The sequence below is a fragment of the Myotis davidii genome, unplaced genomic scaffold (genome assembly GCF_000327345.1).
Source record: "Myotis davidii unplaced genomic scaffold, ASM32734v1 scaffold88, whole genome shotgun sequence".
Lineage (NCBI taxonomy): Eukaryota > Metazoa > Chordata > Mammalia > Chiroptera > Vespertilionidae > Myotis > Myotis davidii.
Window position 1 is genome coordinate 5,752,453 of NW_006300377.1, and position 25,018 is coordinate 5,777,470.

General features: G+C 52.8%; 4 protein-coding genes across 8 annotated transcripts in view; all 4 read right to left on the minus strand.

Moving 5' to 3' along the window:
* Positions 1–5,130: 5,130 nt before the first annotated feature.
* Positions 5,131–9,819, minus strand: DCDC2B (doublecortin domain containing 2B). Its single transcript, XM_006777386.2, has 9 exons — positions 9,453–9,819; positions 8,861–8,912; positions 8,373–8,449; positions 7,989–8,120; positions 7,550–7,696; positions 7,396–7,435; positions 6,545–6,680; positions 5,598–5,692; positions 5,131–5,327 (listed from the first exon to the last, which is right to left on the minus strand). Exons 1-9 carry the CDS (start codon positions 9,701–9,703, stop codon positions 5,232–5,234), a joined length of 1,026 nt encoding a protein of 341 aa, XP_006777449.1. The 5' UTR covers positions 9,704–9,819; the 3' UTR covers positions 5,131–5,231.
* Positions 9,820–10,068: 249 nt separating this feature from the next.
* Positions 10,069–12,900, minus strand: IQCC (IQ motif containing C). Its single transcript, XM_006777385.2, is given in 6 exon segments — positions 10,069–10,471; positions 10,474–11,092; positions 11,212–11,330; positions 11,789–12,038; positions 12,255–12,398; positions 12,670–12,900. Coding segments are annotated over 6 exon segments (1,302 nt in total). The 5' UTR covers positions 12,712–12,900; the 3' UTR covers positions 10,069–10,343.
* A 96-nt stretch (positions 12,901–12,996) lies between these two features.
* Positions 12,997–17,805, minus strand: CCDC28B (coiled-coil domain containing 28B). 4 transcript variants are annotated; one of them, XM_006777384.2, is made up of 6 exons: positions 17,716–17,804; positions 16,376–16,589; positions 14,594–14,760; positions 14,221–14,414; positions 13,988–14,010; positions 12,997–13,186 (listed from the first exon to the last, which is right to left on the minus strand). In XM_006777384.2, the coding sequence occupies exons 2-6, from the start codon at positions 16,537–16,539 to the stop codon at positions 13,132–13,134; spliced, it is 603 nt and encodes a 200-aa protein (XP_006777447.1). In that variant the 5' UTR covers positions 16,540–16,589; positions 17,716–17,804; the 3' UTR covers positions 12,997–13,131. The 4 variants fall into 4 exon arrangements, with proteins under 4 accessions (XP_006777447.1, XP_015428296.1, XP_015428298.1 ...); XM_015572810.1 differs by lacking the exon at positions 12,997–13,186 and having other exon boundaries at positions 13,473–14,010; positions 17,716–17,805; XM_015572812.1 differs by lacking the exon at positions 12,997–13,186 and having other exon boundaries at positions 13,473–14,010; positions 16,376–16,562; positions 17,716–17,785.
* Positions 17,806–20,457: 2,652 nt separating this feature from the next.
* The window catches only part of TXLNA (taxilin alpha), a 15,021-nt gene continuing 10,460 nt past the window's right edge, over positions 20,458–25,018 (minus strand). For both annotated transcript variants that reach the window (XM_015572809.1, XM_006777382.2), the window contains 3 exons: positions 24,967–25,018; positions 24,513–24,608; positions 20,458–23,796 (listed from right to left, as the gene is read on the minus strand). The exon at positions 24,967–25,018 is cut by the window's right edge and continues 50 nt beyond it. In XM_015572809.1, coding sequence (XP_015428295.1) covers positions 23,470–23,796; positions 24,513–24,608; positions 24,967–25,018 — 475 coding nt within the window. In that variant the 3' untranslated portion in view covers positions 20,458–23,469. The remainder of the gene's footprint in view (positions 23,797–24,512; positions 24,609–24,966) is intronic.

Genomic DNA, 25,018 nt, shown 5'->3' on the forward strand with positions numbered 1-25,018 from the left:
CGGACCTGGCTCCGGCAGTTGCTGCAGGAGATGAAGACCCTCTTCCTCAATATTGAGGTGCGTCTGTGAATGACCTCTGAAGTCAATAAAAATACATTAAAAAAATAAAAGTCAAAGAAAAATATCCTCGGGTGAGGATGGACAGAGGGAAGTTTTGGGGTTCACAGTGCCCCTGGGGAGGGAGGATAAGGAAGGCCGTGGGGGATTTCCTCTGACCCCAGCACTGCCAGTCTAGGCTTGTGGAAAAGAAGACACACGGCCACCTCTCAGGGCTGAGGGCCGGGAGAGGTGCAGATCAAGTGCTGCATGAGTTTAAACTTTAAAGGAAGGGGCTGGAGCCAGGGGAATTGCAGGATGGGAGGATGCGAACTAGCGGGGCTGAGGGAGAGGGCGGGCTTTCAGGGCCGGGGCACAGTTCGGAACTTTCCCTCTGCCTCCCCCACTTTGGGGAGGATGCCTGCAACAGCTGGTTTCCATGCGTGAAGGCGAGCCCCCTGTCTCTGGTTTTCTCGTTGCACGCTCTTCTGAGCTGCAGGGGCCCAGCCGGCTGGTTATGAGTACACTGCAGGCACGGGGGCTGGTTTTCGAAGGGCTAGTGCCCCCTGGGTCCTTACAGCATTCCTCCCTCGGAGAAAGGCTTATCTAGAAGCTCAAAGAAGGCAGCGCTGCTCAGTCACGCAATCATACTGACTTTGGATTTCTTCTGTTTCCAGTACCTGGTGCCCTTTTTCCTCAACCAGTGTGGCTCCCTTCTCTACTACTTCACCTTGGCATCGACAGGTGGGTCTCTGGCTTAGAACTGCTGTGCTTGGAGTCACTTTGGGGAGGTGCCTGCAACACCTTGGGGTGAGCCCACCATCTCTGGTTTTCTCTTTGCACCTTCTTCTCTGAGCCGTAGGGGCACCGTAGGCTGGTTATGAGCACGCTGACAGGCGCTAAGGTTGGTTTGTGCAGCAGCAGAGGAAAAAGGAGGGTTCGTTTTGCCACTTATTTTATCTGTCTTTGTCCGACATAGCATGTCAGTGTAGAAGGATTTGAAGCCATATGTTACCTAAAGTTTATGCTTTTGAACTTTGCTACGAGAAGTCTCCCTGTTGTAGCTTCACCTCCCCGGAGGTTCACCAGGCCCTCCAGGGACTTGAGGAGAGTTTGGGCCCCAAGTAACTTGGGGGAACCCCTCAGAAACCGTGGGTGAGGGGATAGGCTTGCCAGGAGCCAGTCCATCCTTGCTGTTTCAAGGGACCTGGCATATATGGCATACTGTTCTTAATATATTTGCTCACCTTCTTGGCACTATGTGTTTTAACCAAGGTCACCTCTCTGAGAAAGGTTGTTTCCCCACGTAGGGATTTTCCCCTGAAGTTAGGGAGGAAATAAAACCTCTTCACTAAGTGCCAGGCGGGTAATTAATCTCTTTAACTATGAACAATCATGCTTAAGCTACATAATCTTTACTCCCTGGAATGGAGATAAGAAAAGCCCTAATCTTTGTAATAGAAATTGACAGGATTAAAATCAACTGGTATAAAAACGGATGTAACAAGACAATAAACGGCAGAACTTCTCTGGAGATCCACACCAGGTCTCCGTGTCATTCCTTCTTCGCCGACTCTGTCTACACCTTTGGGAACCCCTGGACCTGCTGGGGTTGGACCCCAGCATAGGCTAACCTCCAGACCTGCCACCTCGGCTTCAGCTAGAGCCACTCTACTTGCATCTGTTTTACATTTTGAGCTTCTCATAAGAAGCTTCATTTTAAAAATATATTTTTCATTTATTTTTAGAGAGGCAGAGTGAGAGAGAGAGAAACACTGACGTGAAAGTGAAACATCCATCAGCTGCTTCCTGCACACCCCCTACCAGGGATTGAGCCCATAGCCTGGGCATGTGCCCTGACCAGGAATCAAACCGGCAATCTTTCGATGTGTGGGACAATGCCCAACCAACGGAGCCACACCGGCCAGGGCTCATAATGCTTCATTTAAAAGAAAGTTTGAATGCCTCTGGCACTCCCCGGGGCCCAAGAATGCTAAACCCTCTGGCCAGCTAATTGCACGTAGCCATTTACCAAATTTTGAGCAAATTGCAGCTTTAGGATCTGATTCTCATCATCTACTCTACCTCTATCCTTTAACATCCGCCCATTCTAATAATCAGAATAGTGATCACTATTAAGCATCTACTTTATCCAGGGACTATACATGCATTATCATATTTCATCTGACAAGATAACATCTGTTGTAAGATGTTCTCTGGCTATCACTGTTTTACATGTGGGGAACAGGCTCAGTGTGTCTGTGACTTAACCAAGATTACACAGGGAAACCAATGTCTGCCTCACTGCAGTGCCCTTGCTGCTCCATTGGCCAGCTTGCTTCCCTCTCCCATCTACTGTTGCAGACCAGTCCTTAGCAGCCATGGCATCCAGTGGAAGGTGTGTGAACCAAAGGAAGCAGCTCTGAGTAGGTAGGAGTTGTGTGTTTCTTGGATGGATAATGTTGGAGGGGATGAGAAGCAAGACAGTTCTTTCCTCCTCTACCTGGAGCAGGTGAGGCCTGGGAGTGCTGGGAAAGAATGTTGTAAAGAGCCCACATGAGCATCCCAGTCTGCCTGGCAGTTGTGAATTTTGTTGTCAACGAGTAACTCAGCTTCTGATTTATCCATTAGTGTTTTGTTTTGGTAGTGTGTGACAACACTTAACATGAGATTTACCGTCTTAGCAAATTTTAAGTGTACAAAATTTAAGTTAATAACATTTTAAGTTAACAGTGTTATTAACTCCATTAGTCTTTTTCCAGTTTGTTTATTGGGAGTCAGTTCCTTGGAACTTCAAAACTAAGGAAGGGATCCTGAGCTCTGATGACCTCTACGTAAAGTCCAACCCTGTCTTTTTCTCTTCCTTAACTCCATAAGGCCTGAGCCAGAGCTGAAACAGAAACAAAATGTGCTTCACCTGCTGTTTTGGGTTGTTCGTATCCATTAGTTTAGTAAGGGACAGCTTTGGAGTTAGGCAGACCTTGGTTTAAATACTCAATGTGCCTCAATTTATATGACCTTTTTTTTATTTTAAAAAAAAACACACATCTTTATTGATTTCAGAGCGGGAGAGGGAGAGAGATAGAGAGATAGAAACATCAGTGATGAGAGACAATCATTGATCGGCTGCCTTCTGCATGCCCCCTGTGAGGGATTGAGCCTGCAATCCAGGCATGTGCCCTTGACCAGAATCGAACCTATGACTCTTCAGTTTGCAGGCTGACACTCTATCCACTGAGCAAAACTGGCCAGGGCTGTGTGACCTTTTTGAGCCTTGTTTCCTTTATCTATGCAAGGACATGATAAGGCTCTTCTTGCAGTGTTGTTTTGAAGATTAAGTGAGATATATACACAATGCACCTAGCACATAACATGTGCTGAATAAGTGTTTGGTAGGCGTGATTGCAGTCATTCTGCTGCATCCTTTGAGTTCTGGGTGCCTGTCTGGCCCGATGTCCTTGAGGTCTCAGGAGCTCTGAGTGCAGAGATCTCATACTTATCAGCAAACCAGGGTGGTCCCACACCTTGTAGCTCAGGTCTTCATGCTGGAATCCTGAGAGAGCAAATTTGGAATCAGGAAACCTGGGTTTGAATCCTGAGCTTTACTGTGGCTTCATCTGAGATACGGAGTCATGAGATACGTTTTCAATAAAAGCTGTCTAGCCCTGACTGGCGTGGCTCAGTTGGTAGTTGGTTGGGCATCGTCCTGTGCACTGGTTTGATTCCTGGTCAGGGCACATGCCTGGGTTGTGGACTCAATATCCAGTAAGGGGGTGTGCAGGAGGTGGCCAGTGTTTCATCTACCTCTTCCTCTCTCTCTAAAAATCAATTAAAAAAAAAAAAAGCCTGTCTTGATGATAAAATGAAAGTGCTTTGTGCTTAGAAAGACATTTTTTTTTGCATCTCAGTGATTTTTTTTTTAATTTGATCATTCAGATCTAACTCTAGCTGTGCCCATCAGTAACTCCCTGTCCATCGTCTTCACACTGATTGTTGGAAAGGTCCTGGGAGAAGATATTGGTGGAAAACGTAAGTCAGGCCACTATAAGTGTGGGAAGCAGCTACTTGGGCCTTGACACCCCTGTGTCAGTTCTTTTCCAGAGCCATCTCCCATGGGCGGGTGAGGAAAGGACCTTCCCCCAGCCCTGCACCAGCTCCTATGGCATGGCTGGGCTGAGAGCCCCTCGATTTCTATCCATTATCCCAGGAACATTCGCAGGCATGGTGCTCACCACGGCAGGAATTACACTCTGCATCACAAGCTCAGTGAGCAAGACCCAGGGACAACCGTCTGCCCTTTGAGTGGGCCAACGGGCCAGTGCCACCCTCCAGCTCTGCTCTCTCCAGGAAGCCCCTTGGGCCATGAGGTGCAGGCGATGGACCTAGCACTTCCATCTGAGCCTCAGCTTCCTCATCTCTTATGGGGATCATTACTACCTCGAGGATCACAATAAGAGAACAAGAGTGAAAGGGTTTTGTAACATTCAAGAGCTGTTCAACGGCTAGGATTTAGCACAAGAAACTTCACACTCAACCTCAGCAACCTGTGGGCCCCAGCCCGGCAGCTGTCACTATGGTCTGTTCTGACTCTCACAGCAGCAGGGTCAATGGACTTCAGAGCCCCAGCTGCACTGCGAGGGCCAGCTCTAGTCTTTAAGCCAGAAATGCAAGCAGGAGGCCTCCAGGACTCAGAAGCCTTGGCTACCAGCAGGGGAACTGAGGGGAGGGAGGTGCCTCAGGATGGCAGATAAGCTGTCTGTTAGCCTTGCATGTCTGCTCCTCTCAAATAGATAAGACACCTGTGAGCCCCAGCTCTGCCTAACCAGCGTTTGGCGTAATGCCTGACAAGTAGTAGCCCATAATAAATCTATAATAAACAGACGAGGTTAGTATTCTTTTATTGTGACAGACCCACTCCCAAGTTTGTGGTCTCTCCCAAGCTCAGTTGGCTACTCCTTTCTCTGGCCAGAGAACCCCATAGGAAATGACCTCTGTGGCCAGGGCTACTGGCTCAGCAAGCAAAGGAAGATGGGGCTGTGAGCTTAGAAGCGGAAGACTGGGGAGGGGCTGAGGGGGCTGAAGCATATTCTACAAGCCCAGGGGAGGCACTGGTTCCTCCAGAACAGGCTGCTGGGGCTGAGGATAAAGTGTGGCTGCAGCGTGGTGGTCCCGGTTCCTGGCTGGGGCTGTGGCTCTCAAGGTGAAGGAGCAGGGTCTGAGGTGGAGATAGCTGCCCCAGCTCCAGGTGGGCTTTCCAGGGGCAGGGCCTCTTCCACTGTCTGTGCTGTCCTCTGGAGGAGGAGGAAAGCCATACAGAGTGGACCATTAGCATCCCACGTCCAGTGTCCAGCCCTCAGCCGAATGTCCCAATCCCAGGAAAGGAAGAGACTTTAGAAATTAGGATTTGTCTCTCATTTAACAAGGTAGGACGTGGGCTGTGAGAGGTTAGGGATCTGCTCAGAGTCATGGGGGGAAGAACTGATCCTGGGGCTCAGGGCTGACAGTCTCTATCCAGCTCAGAACCCCTCCTGTCCAGCACACTGCTTCCAGCCCCAGCCCACCTGATCCAAGGGCTCCTCTGTCCAGGTGTCTGTATCATCTGCTACTTCCTGGGCCCCTTCTGTTTCCTTCCTTGGGTGGGGAGCCCCATACACTCCTGATGAGGGGACAACATTGGCTGGTGCTCAGGCTGAGCCCAGAACATTCTTTCCCTTGATCTTCTCTACCAGCCCTTCCCCTCCCCTGAGCCTTGCTCCTCTTACCTCGGAGGATGGCAAGGTACTTCAGAGGCAGGACTTTGGCCCCCACCCCCGTCCTTTCCAAATCCCTCCCCTGAGGACTCATTTCTTTGAGTTTCCATGTACTTCTTCCCATATGCTAAGTCCTTGTAAAGAGACAAGGGACTGGCCCTGGCTGGGTAGCTTGATTGGTTGGAGCATCATCCGTTCACCAAAAGACTGTGGGTTTGATTCCTGGTCAGGGCACATATTTATGTTATAGGTTCCATCTCTGGTTGGGGATGGGAGGCAACCAATCGATGTTTCTCTCTCATATCAATGTTTATTTCTCTCTCTTTTCCTTCTGCTCTCTAAACATCAATAAAAAACAAATCCTCAGCCCAGCTGGCATGAGCATCGACCTATGAGCCAGGAGGTCATGGTTCGATTCCCAATCAGGGCACATGCCTGGGTTGTGGGCTCCATCCCCAGTGTGGGGCACGTGGGAGGCAGCCCATCAGTGATTCTCTCTCATCATTGATGTATCTCTCTCCCTCTCCCTTCCTCTCTCAAATCAATTAAAAAACAACAACAAAACAAACAAATCCTCAAGTGAGGCTTAATAGAGACAGACAGACAGACAAAGGGACTGGATGTGCACATGGGAGACAGCTCTGCCGAGGTCAGGGCTAGCTCTGTACCTGGGCATTCTGCCCCCATGGACCATCCCCACAGCAGGGACCTCCCCTGTTCCAGTGAGAAGGTGGCTGAGAAGAGTCTCGGTCCCTCACCTGATGGGAATGAGAGCGCGGGGAGCAGGCTTCTTGGCTGAGTAGCCTGTGGGGGTCTGGCATAGAAAGCAGATGGCTCAGTTTGGCTTGGTTTCTTCGGAGAGGGTTGGGTTGTGTGTGTCCTGTGGCCATGGGCCTGTAGAGGGAACACAGCGCTTGGGCTACAGGCACTGGTTGTTCTTACCTTCTCTACTCCCAGTCCAGGCTTGAATGCCCTGGTGCCTGTGGTAGCTTGGAGAGGAGATGCTGTCCATCATCATAGCCTGCATCCTCCCTCCCTGCTCCCTCTTCCCATCAGGCTGCCTTATCCAAAAACAGAGTAGCTGGTGCCTGGCACTCAAGAAGCCCAGGGAGCCCCAGCTGGTTTGGCTCAGTGGATAGAGCGTCGGCCTGTGGACTGAAGAGGCCTGGGTTTGATTCCTGGGCAGGGAACATGCCTGGGTTTTGAGCCCGATCCCCAGTGCGGGGTGTGCAGGAGGCAGCCGATCAATGATTCTCTCTCATCATTGATGTTTCTCTCTCTCTCTCTCCCTCCCTCCCTCCCTCCCTCTCAAATCAATAAAAATATATGTATAGTAAAAAAAAAGAAAGAAGGCCAGCGAAACCAGGCCGAGTCTCCCTAGCCCCTGTTGGATGCTCAGTGGCTACCACTCAATTCTGTGTCACCCTGAACAAATTACTTCACTCCTTTGAACTTCAGTCTCTCCTCTGGGAAATGGGAATAATAATCTCTCTTTCACAGGATTCCTGAGAGGATGCAGTGAGGTCAGGGCAGAGCCTGAGCTGCTGGGGGAGTCAGCCAGTCACTCGCCTTCCTCCCCTCGCCCCCTTTGGCCTCACACGTCACCTACCCCCTGCTTGTGGGGCCTAGACTTTGGGTCTCCAGGATGCCTGCAATGGAAAAGGAAAGGCTTGTCGTAGGCAGAAGAGGACATGGGGTCAGGGGGGCTTCCTCTGCTCTAACCAGCTACCCCCCGCACCCCGCACCCCCTCACACATACATACCAGCAGCCCCTGGGCAGTGAGGGGTTAGGCACCAGCAGCTCCAGGTAGGGGAGGGCCTTGAATTCATCTTCTCCAACAGCCACATAGTAACGGCCACTCACCAGAGCCTCCCTTGCTGACAACGGGAGGCCCTCCAGGGTGCAGAGTCTGCGGGAGAGAGGTGAGCGGAGGACAATCTCTTCATATTTGGCAGATGATGAGGGGGTGGGTACAGCTATTCCAGGGTATCCTTTGGCTACTGGTCCTCTGGGCACCAGGGCCAGTCACCTAGGCTCTGCCCTGGCTCCAAGAGCTGGGCTGGAGGGGCCTCTGCCTGTGGCCCAGAAATCCCATTGAGGGAAATGTGCTTTCCTTTTGCCTTTTCACCCTCAAGGACAGTCGAAACCAGCAAGGAGGCTCCCTTTGGAGACTTTTGGGCTTCCCCAGTCCCTGTACTCACTTGCACACAGCCCCACTCTGTAACTTGGCCTTCTCCGTCAGGAGCTTCAGCACCGTTTCCCAGTCCTCGCTGGCAGCCTGGGACAGCTTCAGCCCAAATGGGGGACTTAACAGGTCCCCATTCCTGAACACACTGGGACAAAGAGCAGCCTGGTAAGGGGGAGGGTCCCCAGAACTTCCTATGTGTGAAAGGAAAAAGGGTGGCACAGGGGTCAGAAGATGGTTCAAGAACCAGCCAGTGTGCTGGTCCATTTTCACCCATCAAGCATGTTGGACTTTTTATGTTCCCACCAGGGACCATGGGCTCCTGGAATAAACCCACTCACATTTTCTCGGTCTCACTGCAACAGAAATGTATGCCCTTGCTCCGGACACGAGCACTTACTGGATATAGCAGGGGGCACCTGCAGGCAGCCTCCATCCAAGGGCCCCGTCACCTGGGTGCTGAGTCACAGGACAACACTAAAACCCAAGTCGGGTGAGAGTTGAGGCCTTTGGTTAGGGTGGGCCAGTCCAAGGCAGGTAGGGTGAGGGAAAGGAACCTGATTGGGGCAGATGCGGCAAGGAGGGTTGGTACTGGTCATATCTTCACCAAAGGGTTCTTCTAACTTCCTGAATCACATTCTCATCACCCCCTGCCCATGTGTTTTACAGCTCCCTCTTTCCTTTGGGGACCACAGCCTGGAGATAAAGTGAAAGGCTGGGAAGGGAGAAGGGATAGTGTCTTGAAGTCTCACACCCAGGAAGCATAGTAGCTGTTCCAGAGTAGGCGTGGAGACTGCTGCCAGGAGACTGGCAGGTCCTGCCCTTGCCAGGGCCCCTGGCTTCCCAGATGAAATTGGAGGCAATCCCAGGAGGGGTGGGAAGACTTACTGGTAGTCTGCTGCTTTTCCCACCTAGATCCTTCCCTCCAGGGGGCAAGTAGCTGAAAGGACAGATAGGGCACAGGTCATCTTGGGGAGCCTTGTAGATGCCAGAGCTGGGGGCTGGGGCCCAGCTCACCAGCCATCCCTTCCCATTGGAACAGTCTGTCATTTCAGTCCAGAAACAGACGCTGGCACTTGAACCTGCCTTAATGTCCTGAGTCAGGTTGACACAAACCGTAAGATGAAAGGTTGAGAGAAACTTGTTCATTAAGCATCCTACTGTATCTCAGCAATTTTCTCATTCGGAGGAAGAGCCTTTGGTAAAAGGGGCTCAGCCTGCAGAATGTTTTCCTTCTCACAGGCTGGTCCTGTGATGGACAAACATCAGTGTCAGACTTCAACTTGGACTGTGGCTCCACTATTTGTTACTTAACTTCATTGTCTTGATGTCCCCTTTCTAAAGAAGGGGGACGAGACCACCCCTTCATAGGGTTGCTGCCTTTAAACGTCTAAAGTATCTGCACATACCTAGTAAGTTCTGAACATGTGCTATTGCTGTTACCTCCCTCCCTACACTCTGACCAGCCCCAGCTACTCACTGGAGCTTGCAGAATCGTTCGAAGCCAGCAGCCACATACTGCCCTCCATTCTGCAGGTCGGCCAGGTCAGTGACAGGGTGGCCATGACAAGGAGTGTAAAGGGCACGCACAGCCAGCGAGGCCTGCACAGCTGATGTTACCTCACTGAGGAAGGTCTCCAGGGTGGGGAAGCGGCGTTGAGTGACCACCAGCTGGCGGCCTGGGAAGAAAGGGTCCCCATTCCGGTACACCACTACCCTCTTGGCTGCCATAGTGTGCTCTCAGCTAGAGACGCAGAGCTGTTGCCAGGCAACTAAGGCAGGCCTGGGAGCAGTGCCAGTCAGAGGTGGAGGCCTGCCCTCTCACTCAGGAATGCAGGGAGAGCCTCAGCAGGTTCAGGGGCCTCACCAGAGCAGAGAGGGTGTAGTCACTGTATACAGGAAGATGCTGGGGCTCGGTGAGAGGCAGTGGCAGAGATCACACTGGAATAGACGGCCCAATACGGGGCCGAGGGAGGGCTTCTCAGACTCTCCCTGTCACCTTACAGGGGGGATCAGCTTTGGGGGTTATTTCCCAAGGATGGCTAGTCTGCTTCCAGCCAGTTCTGACCACAGGCAGCAAATGAATGCAATGAGGCTCAGAATCGAAGGAAAACCTTTATTTTCCATCAGGTCTCCCCTTTTACTTACCCAGGTAACTCCCCTGTCCTGAAATTTGGATTGAGCCCAGGTAAAGGATGAAAGTGTGTCCTTCTCCCTCCTCTCCCTGTACTGGTGCCAACTCTTTGCTCCAGCTTCTCTTGGCCCCACTGGCCACCAAGAGCCAGGGGCGGGAGGTAGAACTGGTACCGGGACCCGTCTCCTTGCCCTTGTTTCCCACAGCCTGTCCCTCCATGGTTCTCTCCTATGCTATCTACCCTGTAGAAGACAGTTTCTCAAGTGGCCTTGATCTCCATGGTCCATTCCTCTGGTTTTTCCATCCTTCAGGGCTAGGCTCATCGGAAGCTCTACCTCTGGAGCTTTTATTACTGGGGGTCTGGGCCTGGGCGGTTTGGTCTTCCAGAGATCCAGGGTACCATGTCCTGCCCAAGTCCCACCCCAGATGACACGGTCCTCTGAGAGGCCCGACTCTCGTGGCCTAGCTCTTTGGCAATTAGGCTCTTTGTGGTCTGACTTTCCGGGAGACTTATCTTCAATATTTGGGTCCACACAGAGTCTGGGCAGCTGTGTTCTGGCCTTTCCAGAACAGGGGCCCTTAGGTTTGAGGCCTGTGAGTGTCTGGTCCTCTGGTTTTGTCAGCTGTAGGCAGGTCCCTCCAAAGGTCTGTTCCCCAGGATGTGGCTCTTTGGTGAGCCTGTTCTCTATGGCCTGCTTATCTGATGGTGTGGGTAGCTGTGGTCCAGCCCGCCTGCGGTTTGGGTCCCTGTACTTGGCCCCAGCAGTGGTTTCATCTGTAGTGGCCAGTCTTTCTGGGGATTTGTGAGGTTGTGATCTGAGCCTCCAGCAAGAGTCATCTGCATGGTCTTGCTCTCCAGGTGTCCTGTCTCTGTAGTACTGGTCTTCCAGTGGGGGGCCTGGTTGTGACCCAGCTCTTTCACAGGTCTGTCCCCCGGGGTCTAACCTTGCCTCTGGGGATCCCAGTGTTTGTTTGAGAATTAGGTACTGTTGGGAAGAGAACAAACACTGTACCAGGCAGGCCTGCAGGGGCATGGCAGGAGGCCTTTCCCTCACTGCCACCCTTGTCTCTACATGTGCACAAAGGGCTCCAAGTTAGTGCCTACCTCCTTACGGCTATTGATGGCCTGCTGTATCCACAGCAGCTCCATGGCCAAGTGGCTGCGCTGGTACTGGAGCTCCTGGAGCTCTGTTGGACTGTGGGGCAGTCCTGGACCTGCAGCTTCTGCGAAGGAGGGAGGAATGGGAGAAAGCCTTAAGGTGTAAATCCTGGGCAGTGACCTAGCATTAGACCCTAGCACCCTCCTCCTGCCCACCCACGAGTTGCCCTCAACTAGGCAAAAGGAAGGGGGATGGGGTACAGCTTATCTAGAAAAAGCCTTTCACGCCCTAGCCGGGTTGGCTCAGTGGATAGAGTATCGGCCTGCAGACTGAAGGGTCCCAGGTTCGATTCCGGTCAAGGGCATGTGCCTTGGTTGCAGGCGCATCCCCAGTGGGGGGTGTGCAGGAGGCAGCCAATCAGTGATTCTCTCTCATCATTGCTGTTCCTATCTCTCTCTCCCTCTCCCTTCCTCTCTAAAATCAATACAAAATATAGTTTAAAAAAAGCCTTTCACTTTTTAGGTGGGAAAGTCGAGGCCCACAGAGGGTCAGGGGCTTGCCCTGATCTAGGCAGAGAGGTACCTGGGTTCTCCATCCTTGGCATAGCCTCAGTCTCCTCTTGGCTGGGTTTCCTGGTTTTCCTGCTTTGCTGATCCCAAAGCCAGGAGCTGTCATCTCTGCAGTGAAGACTTTCTGAATTTGCTGAGCTCTCTCCGGACTTCTTCAGCATCATCTCTCTCTCAGGCTCCTTACACGGGAAGCAACTCCATAGTTCCTGCTCTGACTTTGGTACCCTCTCTCCAGCTTTCCAGTTCCGATGGGATTTTGCCTTCTGAGAAATCGGAGAGGTATGAGTGCCCCAGGGCTAAACCTCTAAGTATCTGGGTGCCGTTAGGCTTACAAGTTGGGGGGAGATTCAGGATTGGGATGTGGGCAGCCTGCTGCTGCCTTTTCCATTGAGAAAGGCTTATCAGCAGGCAGGGTGGAGTCTACCATTCCTTTGAATCCCCTACCCAGGTCCCTTCTCCTTCTGGGGTGTGTGCTCTACCTGTGGGAGGAACTGGGGCCTGGGAATCCAGCCTTCAGTCCACTGCAGGGTGCCCAGGTCACCCTCGATCTCTCGTACAATAGCCTCATACTCCGCTCGGAGACTCTGGAACTGGCGTCGGACCAGGAAACCCCGGACGCAGGCCTGGTGGGGAGAGAAAGCCTCATCACTGCTCAAGTGGAGGCATCCTCTGGGATGCTCCTGGGGAGGTCACCCCGTGGCCACGGGCAAAGGAGAGGTGACGCTGTGCGCTGGGGCTCCGGGCTGGATCCCCGTCTTAAGGTCCTTCCCACCGTTTCCATGGTCCCCCAAGAGCGTGTCCTGGGAGCGCGTGGGGGCCCCTGGGTCCCAGCCTTCCTCGGGGCGGTATCTCCGAGGTCCATGGGGCTCATCATGTGCACCCGACCGCCGGTACCTGCAGCACCACCACCTTCCGAACCAACTGCTCCCACTCCATCTGGGCGCCAACTGCCCCGCGCGGCTGCCGGCGCCTGCCTCGTGCGTCACTAGTCCGCGCCCAGAGCTGGCGAGCGAGGCCCGCCCCGCCGTCTCCATGACAACCTCCACTCCGGCCTGGGCGGGATGAGTCCGAGCCTCCGCGCCCTCCCGAGGCCGCTCTAGGGACTCCGGCCTCCAGGAGCCGGACCTGCCGAACCGGAAGTGGGTTGCGCGGGGGTGTATTTGCCCGGCCGGGGCCTCCACCCGAGAAAGACGCGATGCGGGAGGGAGGACACGGAGCCGCTTTCGTTCATTCTGGTTTAATTCCATGTAATGCCCCCCTCCCCATAGCACCTGGGGGGCCACAGAATACGCAGTCGAGTCTGTAGAAAGTCACAGTTTGAAGGGAATGAGCGGGGTCCGGGCGTCGGTCCGACACCTACACCGCTGCCTGCTCCTCAGGCTCCGCGTTCTCGGCCAGGTGCAGCTTCTGTCTGTGTCAGTCAAGGATTGGACGCTGCAGACCCGGTCTTTCCAGCCCCGTCTTTCCATCCTGCACAGGCTGGCTCTCCAACTGCGAAAGGGGCTGTGCAAGGGACTCTGGGGTGGTCTGAGGTTGCAGTCTTTTTTTTTTTTAAATATATTTTTATTGATTTCAGAGAGGAAAGGAGAGGGGGAGAGAGATAGAAACATCAATGATGGGAATCATTGATCCATCCCTCCTGTATGGCCCCCCACTGGAGATAGAGCCTGCAACCTGGGCATGTGCCCCTGACCAGAATCAAACCTGGGACCCTTCAGTCCACGGGCCTTAGCTTTATCCACTGAGCCAGACCAGCCAGGGCTGAGGTTGCAGTCTTCATCGGCCCTTCTTGCTAGGTGGCTTAGCCCATTCTCTTTTGATCTAGTAGATCCTACAGGTGTCTGCACCCGCACTATTTCTGACCAGGACTAGGTAGGGAGATCATCTAAATCACTCAAAGTAATTGAGTGCTGAAAGATTAGGAAGACATTAGACAAGCTTTGCCATGGATTGGTGTCAGCTAAAGTGCTTGCAAAGATTTTGGGTAAGTAGGTAAAACATACTCCCTGCAACCACTTTTTCCTAATATTTGGGAAATTCTTCCTGCACTCCTTTTCCCGGGTTGGGGCAGTCTGTGGCTAACTCTGACTCAGTAGGACATCAGAGTGTGGCGATGATATTATAGTAAACACTCCTGGAGGGTGGGAGGGAAGAGGAAAGTGATACCATCTCTGGGAGGCCCATACACACACACAGGTCCGGGAAAGGATACATGGAATTACTAAGATCTTCCAGCTGTGGAGAGAAAGAGACATTCCTGTCAGAAGAGGCACCAGGCCAACCCCCAGATGTTCTGAGTGCCATTTTCTCGTGGGCTTGAGAGACTCAGAGCTCTTAGCTTTATGCACCCCAGCTTTTCACCCAAGGGTCAATAATGGCCTTAAGAGCAGTACCTCCCCCACTCCCTTATGCCCCCAGGAATCAAAGCACCCAGCCCTGACCCACATTGTTAAGCAGCTGGTCCAGGTTGCGGTCAGCTGTGGTCTTCTTCTGCTCTTCAGGCAGCCCCTCAGTGACCCCGTCCTCTTCTTCCTCCTCTTCCTCCTCCTCCCCACACACGTCCAGGCTGAAGTGCAGCCGGGCCAGCTTCTCCTGCATTTCCCGCACGTGCTCCAACTGCTCGAAGGAGCATTCCTTCCCTGGACAGCACCTGTCTGAGCCCTGGGAGCAACTTTGGGACCTTGGCCCCAGCCACTCACCAGAGACAAGGCCCTCTAGCCGTCCCCCCACCCCCTCACACACACACACACACACACACACACACCCATACACACACCCCACACACAGATATCCTCTAAACCCAACTCCCAGGACTCACCGAAGGCCTGTAGCCGGCCTGAGTGGAAATCATTGAGCAGGTTCAACAGTCCTCCCTCCATCTCATAAACATCGGTCACCTCAGTCAGGAACGAGTGCTGCAAGGGGGTGCCTGCAGAGCCACCCCCACCTCCGGCCAGCACCGGGCGGCATTTCTCCTTGCCTACCCTGGGTGGAGTGGACATGACCAAGGTCACAGGGCAGAGACAGCCAGGCACCCCCAGGTCTTTTGTGCCATCTGTCTGTACACTAATTCATCTTCCTATCTACTCATCAACATAAATGGATGTTTGTTCTTCTGGCCCTGCGCTGGGTACCAGGACTGATAATAGGAAGGGAGGGTGAGGAGGGATGAGGGTAAGAAGTCAAAATAAGTTGTTTTTTTCTAACAATGAGAAAGTCAGAGCCATGCCTGGAAGTAGGCTCCTGGGTTCCTGTCTGAGCCCCCACTCATTCCTCCTGTGACCCTGAGTGAATCACTTGTCCTCACTGGTTCTCGGTGAATTTGGGGACAGTTACTCCCTTATTGCCATGAGAGCTGTCTTACCTCTCCCCATAATATCTTTCTGACACTCTTCTATTTAAAAACTATGATTGATTTTGAGAGAGAGAGAGAGAGAGAGAGAGAAACACATTGATTCTGTTGTTCTACTTATTTATGTATTCATTGGTTGATTCTTGTATGTCCCCTGACCAGGATCGAACTGCAACCTTGGTGTATCAGGAAGATGCTCTAACCAACTGAGCGGTTATACGGCCAGGGCCTTTAAAAACTTTTGAATTTTCCATTGCCCTTAGAATGACACCTAACGACCTTCTCAGCCTGGTCCCCATCTGCAATCCCATTCTCCAATTGCATTTCTCTTCTTACCTTCCCCAGTCCAGAGCTTCAGCTATACCCACTGTGGCTGTCCCTAAACATGCCCCTAAGGCAGGGGATGTCAAAGCCATAGGGAAACATAGCAGTTGGAGAAAGAACACACAGGGACACATTATAGGGTAGGATGCAGATTCCCAATCATTAAAAAATATGAAGCCCTGGATGGACCTTGAGAATGTTATGCTATGTGAAATAAGTCAATCAGAGAAAGCTAAGAACCATATGATTTCACTCATATGTGGGATATAAGACAAACTCACAGACACACACAACAGTATGGTGGTTACAGAGAGAAGGATGGGTTAGTAAAGGGGAAAGGAGCCAAATATATGGTGTCGGAAGGTGATATGATTTTGGGTGGTGGGCACACAATGCAATATACAGATCATGTATCAGAGAAATGTACACTTGAAACCTATATGATCTTATTAAACAATGCCACCCCAATAAAATTAATTTAAAAATTAGGCAAATAATTCTAATTGTATACCTGAGTAGCTCCTCACCATTTCCTACCTGTGACACTCCAGGGCCATCAAACCACCTATGGTTCCTGGAACTTTCCAGGCAGTATTTTTCTTCTTTCTTATGCCAAGCAAGCCCCTTAGAACATTCTCCCTGTCCAGTGTGCCCCCCAGCCTTGTCTCTCACTTCCTGACAGGCAGTGCTGCTCACTCCCTGCTCTGAGGTGGTTCAGTCATCACACTGTGTGACCCACCCAGCCTTTTCCCCACACACTTGAGGATTGACGCTGGGCCTGAGCCCTGGGTTCTCAGGGGCACCCCCAGGGAAAGCATCAATTATTGCTCAGTACCTAAAGGCTAAGCCCCTTTACCTTCCTGACCATAGTGCTCAGCTTAGAGTTCAGGTCCCTCCCTTCGTGCCCTTTCCTTCTGTACCCACCTCTTGAACTTGGCCCTCTGTTTGGGGGACGGCAGATGAGGGAGGCCCAGGGCCAAGGAGCCACTGTGGCTGGTGGGCACAGGGACCCTGCGGAGAGTTCCTGGGGCTGCAGCCGGCTGGGTCAGGCAGGGTTTGGGACTCCTTTTCTTCTTCTTGTCCTCCATTGATGCTGGCTGGGCCTCAGGCCCTGGGTGGGAGGCAGCCCCACTGAGATCTGAGAAGCAAAGTCATCCCTTCACCTGCCAAGCCCCGAGAGCTGCAAAGGAAGGCCCTGGGGCTTTCCAACCATCCCTTCACATCCGTCCCTTCCTCTGTCCAGTATGGGCCGGGCCCAATGCCATCTCCTACTGTTGGGGTCATGGGTCTGTATTTGAAGGACCTTCTGAGCCCACTCAGGTCCCCACCTGTCCTCCAGCCCTGCCTGAAAGGGCTGCCTCAGGTAGGATTCTCCAGAGGCTGCTGGAGTTCCCTGCTCCGTAGCTGAGGGCGTGGAGCTGGCAGAGGAAATGTGGAGGGAGGGAGAGGCAGCGGAGGTGAGCTGGCAGGAGCTCCACAGGATTAGGGGTGTCTTAGCCAGGCCATGTTCTGTATGTCAACTGCTTAGGCAGAAGCTGGGAGCATCTGCATGGGAGGTGACCCAGGTGTGGGTGTGCCACACACTAACCACCAGAGGATGGATAACAGCGGGAGAAACGGTGGCATGCAGGGCAGGGCTCAGTGTGGGGTTTTCCCCCATTTAGATGCTTGCACCCCCTCCTCCATCTACTCCCAAACCCAAACACCAGGCAACTCTCAGAAGTTCCCTGGGACATGCTTCCAGCTGCTTCACCCTCCCCACTCAGAAAGTCCCTGCTTGGCTTCACTGGGGTGGGTGGTGGGCAGCAGCTGGCTGCCGTGGCCCCAACAATGGCTGGCTTGTGGCTGGCTGCTGGGCCTCCAGCCCAGCTCCACCCGCAAGCCCAGGTCTGTTGAGGTCCTCCCCAGGGAGGTCTGGGGGCCCTTTCTGGGGGTTTTCCCCGAGCTGCTCCTTCCAGGCTGCCACCACCAAGCCTGATCTGCACTCTGGGATGGTGGTGGTGCTGGGGGCATTTAAATCGGCACATGGCTGGTTGGCATTAGGGGGTGTGGCAGAGGGGAGACCTGCGGCAGCTTGACCCAATTAGGGACTCGATAGAAGAATTGGAGTGGGCGCCTCTGCTCCCCAGGAACCGCTGGGCACAGCCTGGGATCTATTTCCCACTCAACCCCCCAAACCTGTGCCAAGTGGATCGCTCATCTCAGGAGCCAGGATCTCAGAGGGAGTGCCATTCTGTCCCACCCCACTCCCCGGGGCAACAGACCTGGAGGTTTGGGGTCTGGAGTGATCCTTCCGTGTGTGTTCCTCCGCCCTCAGCACTCTCCTACCGGGAACAGGGAACTGGAGGAGTGGAAGCGGAGCCGGCAGGAGGTAATTTGCATTTAAAGAGAAAGTGACCTTTATCTCTGGTGGTGGGGTAAGATGGGAGAGCGTCTCCACATTTATTATGCTGTTCCTCTCAAGACTTTACCTCCTCACCTGAACAAGGTGGCTACGATGTTGTGTGACGGCAATCTAAAAATCCTTCCACTTTCCCATCTGTTTTGGAGAGAAACTATAGTTTCACAAAATGGTGGTGGCTTTGTCAGGAAGAAGAATGCAGAGAGGGAAGGTGAATGGACATATATAAAAGCAAGGACGGAGCACCAGGGTAGCAGCAACAGGAAGAAACTGGGAGAAGACAGGATCCATCAAGTGAGTCCAGGACCCCTTTAAGCACTTTACGGTCATTTAACCCTCATCACAGCCCTGGTGGAAGATCCCGTCATCGTCTCCGTTTACCAACAGTCAACAATAGTCTTTTGAGGGCAGTGGCACTCCTCCCACAACACCAGACACTGCTCGCTGGTACAGCGCTGGGGGCTGTACTCAGTCACTGGGAGCGGGGCATCGGGGAATGGAAACCTGGCGTTTGACTGCAGGCCTGGAGGCTGACACACTTCCCCACCCCCTGCTGCCCCAGGAGATCAGTGGGGCAGCTATTTAAAGACCTGGCAGAGGCTCCCGGCTCAGGTCCTCAGAGAAGCATCTGATGCAACAGGAGACAGGCTGCCCTACAGGCTCAAATAGCTGCCCTGGGCAGTGCACACAGCTGCTCCCACCCACTGTCCTCTCCCGCGGGGCGGGGCAGCGTCCCTGGGCCTGGCCTCCGATGAGTTAGGGAGGGGTGAGGCTGAGTTAGGGAGGGGTGAGGCTGAGTTGGGCGGGGGGTGAGGCTGAGTTAGGGAGGGACGAGGCATTGTTTCAGCAGGCTCCCCAGCAAGCCTCTTTCCCAGGTGCTTTTATATATATATATATAGGTGCTTTCAATGCCCAGACTGCTCCTGAAGGGGAGACATTACTAGTAGGTCAGGACTGTTCGATAAGCAGGGATCTGAGACGGGCCTGCACAGGCAGACAGGACAGCCGGAAGGCCCCCTCCTCCCTTACAGAACTGCAGCAGTGGCACTAGGCTCCTGTGGGAAAGTGGCCGAGTGCCCGGGAGCACCTCTAAGGTGGTTATTCTTACAGCTGCTTTGCTCAGAGCTCCCAGTTGAGGCGGTCTCCCCTGACCCCCTCCAAAGGATCTTTGGAACCAACGTGGCCAGCACAGAAAACTATCAACCCATTAGAACCCTGACTGGAAGGGGCAGGGGCTCTGTGGGGACTGTTACACAGAGTGGACACATCTACTTGTGGAGACGTGGTGGGAAGGGCACTTGGTCTCTGTCATTGGTTGGCCATTCATATATCGTCCTTTGTGATGAAAAGCCCAGGCCCCGGAGAGAACAGGGTGCTGGGTGAGACATCCAGCGTGTGTCCCATATAGGAGCATGGGGTGGGTGAGCAGGAGTGTATAAGGAACCAGTTCATTCTTTTTTTTTTTTTTTTTAATCTCACCGGAGGATTTTTACTGAGAGGAAAAAGGGAAACATGAATCAGTTGCCTCCTGTATGCACCCTGACCCTGACCAGGGACAGAACCCGAAATCTTTGGTGCAGGGGGATGATGCTGCAACCAACGGAGCCACCAGTCAGGCCGAAACCAGTTCATTCTTAAGAACTATATGCAGACTGTGGTCAAAGAACACACAAAACCAAAGGAAAGGGACCTGGAGGTCCCTGGTGGGCTGGTGCCGAGATGTTGCCCATGGCACACAGCCCAGATAGTAGTGATGCCACTTGTCTAATCTGGACCTCACCATGTGCCTAGCTTTCTGTTGCCCTTGATTTTGCATTCCTCGTGGACCCTCCCAATCTCCTACCTAAAGACCTTCAGTGGGTCTCCCTGGATATAGCCTAAATCTGGCACACAGGCTCTTGGTGACTTATTTGGCCCCATGCACCCTCTCTCCCACCCCCTCCAGGGCACCTGCATTGAACCACTGTTACTAAACAAGGGATGGGGAACGTCCGGCCTGCAGGCTGTAGAAGGCCCATGAAATAAGTTGGCATGGCCTGCCAAGGCAATCATAGGCAGGACTCAAAATTCAATAAATCTAAGAGCTTTTTTCATAGCAACACAAATGTATATTAAGTGAATTATATTAAGCAAATGTTATAAATATGCAAATGACCCTTAGCAAAAAAAGGTTTCCCACCTCTGTACTAAATGGTTATCAAACTTCTTCCTGCTCCTTGGGCCACAGTCCCTTCCAGGTATCTATCCCTATTCTCTTGCTGAAGGGGACAGGGCCTTCCTCCTCTTTGTTCCCATAGGACAACCACCCCTTCCACATCCGAACATCCCTTTTCCCCTCACCAGCCTGTGAGCCCTCCGAGGGCAGGGCCAATTTTTGACTGTGAGAATAATCTCCGGTGCTCCCACACATGTGTATCATGTCAGCTTTGCCAAGGGCTCCACTCGGGCAGCTCCAGTGTCTGTGTCCTGAGCTGGAAGGGAGGGAGGGCACTCTGGGAGATGCAGGGTGTCAGGGCACAGCCAGACTTGGCAGCAGATCCAGACAAATCACTGATGGCTGGATGGACTCACAAGCCCAAATGACCACAAAGGTCAGGAGAGAAGCAATAAGGCAACAGACTATTTAATAGGGTTTAAAATACATCAAAATCAAGTCCCTGGCTGTTGTGAATACCAAAACGAGACAAAAAAAAAAAAAAAAAGCTGTCAGCACAGCTTCAAACAAATCTGGGAGGCCAAGGTGGGCCATAAGGGAAGCAGTTAGAGACAGGTGGCAGCACCCCTCCCCCAGGAGGTGGGTACCTGGCTATCCCTGGGTGACCTTCTGTGCTGTGCAAGGTGGGAGGGCTGGGGCAGCTGGAGTCAGCTCAGCAGGCCTTGCCCTCCCCTAGATACCAGGGCAACCACAGTTGGGGTAGAGGAGGGAAAATAACATCTTTACAGACATAACATTCTCTTACAGAAAAAGTGCCTGAGCTCAGCCCATGGTCCAAAAACCTCATGGAAAACAAAGAAAGTGCTGTGGACACCTCTTAGAATCTGGTGTACATGAAGCTCTCAGCTGGACAAGGTCTGAACACTACTGTCAGCAGAGCCAAGGGCTCTGGGCTGCGAGCCTCGCCTGCTGTGGTCCCCTGGGGGAAAAGCTAGCAATCCAAGAAACCAACACAGCTCTTGGTCCTAGAACTGAGGTCATGTGCATGGGACCTGCCCTAGTGAGGAAGGCACTGGCCTTCAGAGGCCACATCCCCTGCATCTGGCCCAGGCTCCTGGCTGGCAGCACCAGGTACCTGGGCTGACTTTGGAAAGCGGAGCAAGCAGAACAGCTGTAGTGATTACGATTTGGTCAATGGAATTAGAGGAATGGGATCCCTACCTACAGCCTGGCCAGGATGCCCAGAGCTGAGAGCAACGGTTCTACCCTGCCCAGGGCCTATCATTTCGACCCTGGAAGCCCAGCTGAGGCCACCTTGCTCACTGTAGCTCCACTTGGTTTCAGAGAGCTGTTGTGCTGAGTTCCCACCCCATCACACTGGGCTCCCTCCCCGCTAACCCCATGGGCCTTAAGAGGTAGGTGAAGTGAGGCAGGCAATCATGTGGGCTATTGCAGGTCTACCTGATCTTTAAAGAGGTGGGCAAAGGCTTCTGCCTCCTCCCAATGCTTCCACAGCCCAGCAAACCCTGTATGGGCAGTTCTTGAGTACCTCAACCCGGCATGAGTGAGGGAGCCTTACTGGAACAGGAAGAGGCATGTTCAGGGACCATTCTAGACACACCCATTTCAGAGGGGAAGACACTTCTCCACAGGAGAGCACTATCTCAGCCAGGGATGGCAAACAGGTCTCAGCACTGGCTGCTGAGGGAACCTCAAGAAATGAAATACCAAGAATGAGAAGGAAATACTCTGAACAGAGACTAGTGGTACCTACTATGGAGCAGAGAAATGGTGTACCTTTCACTTGCCATCTCTGGTCAAAGGCAGAACAAGGAGTACTTAATACTCTTCATAACCTATTTTATAAGAGGGATTTAAGGGCTGAAAGCATGGGCTAGTTGTGCAAGATGAAAAAACCTATATGATAATGAATTAGCTTTAAGAAAATACAGAAGCATCAGCTCAACCATTTCACCCACCTTGGTCTGTGCTCCCTCAGCTACACTGAAGCCGAGGCCCAGCTGGAGATGGGACATAGTCCCCAAGCCCGGCAGGGCTCTGCTTCCTGATCCGAGACTCATCTGTTGTTCCAGAAAATTGCTCTGTATTAAGGTGGCCTAATACCTTAGGCAAGTTTGCAACCAGCAAAACTTTAAGTATAGAGGACCATGTAAGGGGAGGGGGTTATGGGAATATCTGCAGCCATTTTGTGGATTTCTGGGGGTTAGTCAATTCTCATTCTTATCCATCAATTGTCAGACAAGAGCTGGGGCCCCCACACAGGAAGAAGTAGGATATCGAGGACACTCAGCTCTCAGCTCTTCCTCCTTGGACAATGGAACCAGAGCAAATCTCAAGGACTGCACAGTGGGGATGGGGGCAAGAAGCAGAAACAGACTCATAAAGCCACCGGGAACAGCTCCTGGGGCCTAGCAACTGCTACATGGAGGCAGTGGTGATGGCATTGATGGTGGCCTTCCAGGATTGAAACCCATAGGATTCAAAGCCCTTTCCTTTCTCTCACAATCTGATCTCATCAAACAGGAACCTAAGCACCAACATGACAAAAGTGCCGGGTGGGGTGGAGAGGGAGGGTGAGGCACTGGAAGCCAGGAACCCAGGCACCACCTCTGGAGTATTCCTCCTCCCTCCTCAGAAGACCCTCCATACAAACACTGTCACGTGCAACAAAAACAAAAAACCTTCCGAAAGAATCCTTTGGGTGATCCCATCAATCATTTGTGCAGGCTAGAGAGGCACCTGTGAATGATAAGGCTACTGAGAAGCATCACTGGCCTGGTCCTGGCACTACCGCAGGGCAGGGGAAGCAGTGCCGAAAGGGCTCCCTACCAGCACATCATCCTACACTGAACGTTCTCCAGGTTCCTTGTCTGAGGCAGGAAAGTGGTCTGATCACCAGCTCTGAGTGCCCTGCCAAGGCTCTGTCTGGGGACCCCTTTCCTGGTTAAGAAAAGCAAAGAAGCGTCCAGAGGAGCTAGGAGAGCCAGAGCTGCCAAAGCCCTGCCAACAAGAGAAACACAGTCAGGCCTGGGTGTGTCACTTGTCATGATCCCTGAAGGGCAGGGAGGGGAGGGGTCTAAGCCTCATGTCAGGCAGAGAAATGTTCAAGTCACTGTCCTGCCGGGTCACTGAAGGCGGCTACAGATGACGACTCCGCTTCGACTCTTCAGCTTACAGAAGAGCCACTGCCTTCATCTGTACACACCCGCTCTGCATCCAATGCAAGCCTATTTTACACTTACAGATATAAATGTATGAGGCCTTGCACATGTCATATGTACGTGAAGCTGACCCACGAAATTCAAACTGCAGTGTCATATGCCAGCCAGGTCAGAGCACCCTGGGCCTCAGCACTGGACTACTCAGCAGTGGGAGCCTTGCATGGCCAGGCCTGGCTGGGCTGCTTGCTCCCTTCCCAGCATGCCCCTAGTGCCAGGCTCCCTAGGCGGTGGTGGAGGTGGGCTCCTGGGGCCCTGTTTGGCCTGACGCTTCTGTGCTTGGTGCTCCAGGGCAGCAGGGAGCTTCTGTGGCTCCTGTAGAGCTAGGTGCTTGGACCCCGGACCCCTCGCCACCCTGCTCTTTGGAGGCAGTGGCAGCCTCTGGCCTTTGCTCAGGGCCGCTGTCAGTGAGGGGGCTCTGGCCACCAGCACTCAGGTCCTGCACCCTCTTGTTCAGATCGTTGCGCTCTGTCTGCAGCGCCCGGCACAGCTTCTCCAGACGCTGGATTTTCACCTGCAGGCCCTCAAGCTCTTTGTCCCGGAGGGTTTTCTAGGGAGAGAAAGGGGGCCTTTCAGTGTCATGCCATCGATCCTCCACCTGCCACTGCCGCTGCCACTTGGTAGAAAACATTCACACTTTAACAACGTTGGGAGCAGACTGGAGTCCAAAGCTGGCCCCTTTCAAGTGAACAGCCCTGGTTTATGCCACGGCCTGGCTGTCAGTTGAGGGCAATGTGGTGTAGGGGAGGGGCATGGCTTAGAGACCATGTATTTCTCCATATATCTACCAGAAGACCTTGGCAAAGTACTTGGTTTTGTAGCCAATCTCCTGATCTGTTAAACTTGTCTACTAACATCAACCTCACAGATCTCAAGGGAAGGTTCAATGAACTGGCACAGCACAGACATTCAGCAGGTCTGGCTGCAGTAGCTACTCTAGCATAGAGTTACTTTACTCTCCTACATCTCAAGTCACAAAATCAAATGATCGGGGCCACTCCACATACAAACTACACACATCATTGGCACCATTTGTTTTTCTTGTTCCTTATTCTTTTCTTCCATTTATTCCCTTTGCTTCCACTGCAGGCCTATGACTGGGCTCACCACCTCCCCTGGGGAGAGCTGGCAGTGCCTTGGACTTGGACAGACGTGCCCAGCTCCACCTCATGCCAGCTGCATCACTCACTGCTAGAACTACAGAAAACGGCCTGGTACTGAGTAACTGCACACCCCAGCCCTGGCTGCCGAGTGCACTCAGCCCACCTCTTCAGCCATCTCCAGCAGGGCCTTGTTGCTGCTCTCCCACCGGGACCGGTACATGGTGGTTTCTTTCTCCAGCTTCTTGATCTTCTTAGTCATCTGGATTATGTGACGGGCAGAGGAAATGGTCAGGGCACAAGCTGTTTGCATCTGTGTCCCCAAGGTGGGGCAACGGTCCCATGGCAGCAGGCAAGGCAGAATAGGACACAGCCAGCGCTTCCGGTGCCACCTGAGGACCTCTCAAGTTAAATGCCCACTGCCAATAACAGGAAACGGCAAGGCAGTCCCTTCTCCAGGAGAACCCGGAAGGTGAGGGAGGAAAGGGTGTGATTCCTTCTTACAGCCCCTCCCTTGGTCTCAATCACACTGTTACTGTAAACAGCTCTCAGTGAGGCACCACATTCTGAATGAAGCAGCTTGTGCCCCTGCAGCCATACCCAGCCTGGGCCAGTGTTACCTTTTCCATCTCCTGTTTGAATGTGGTGAACACCTCACTGCTTTTGGAAAGA

Bases quoted from the DNA above. Each gene is read 5' to 3' on its own strand.
- DCDC2B (XM_006777386.2), bottom strand. From the start codon at position 9,703: ATGGCAGCCAAGAGGGTAGTGGTGTACCGGAATGGGGACCCTTTCTTC. The intron at 5,693-6,544 runs GTGAGGGACCGA...TCCCCTCATCAG, and splicing joins CGCGCTCTCATTCCCATCAG to GAGTGTATGGGGCTCCCCAC. The intron at 5,328-5,597 runs GTGGGCTGGGGC...CTCCTCCTCCAG, and splicing joins CAGAGGAGCCCTTGGATCAG to AGGACAGCACAGACAGTGGA.
- CCDC28B (XM_015572810.1), bottom strand. From the start codon at position 16,539: ATGGAGGACAAGAAGAAGAAAAGGAGTCCCAAACCCTGCCTGACCCAG. The intron at 14,761-16,375 runs GTGGGTACAGAA...CACTCCACCCAG, and splicing joins CAGAGGGCCAAGTTCAAGAG to GGTAGGCAAGGAGAAATGCC. The intron at 14,011-14,220 runs GTGGGTCAGGGC...TTCTCTCCACAG, and splicing joins TGGACCAGCTGCTTAACAAT to CTGGAAGATCTTAGTAATTC.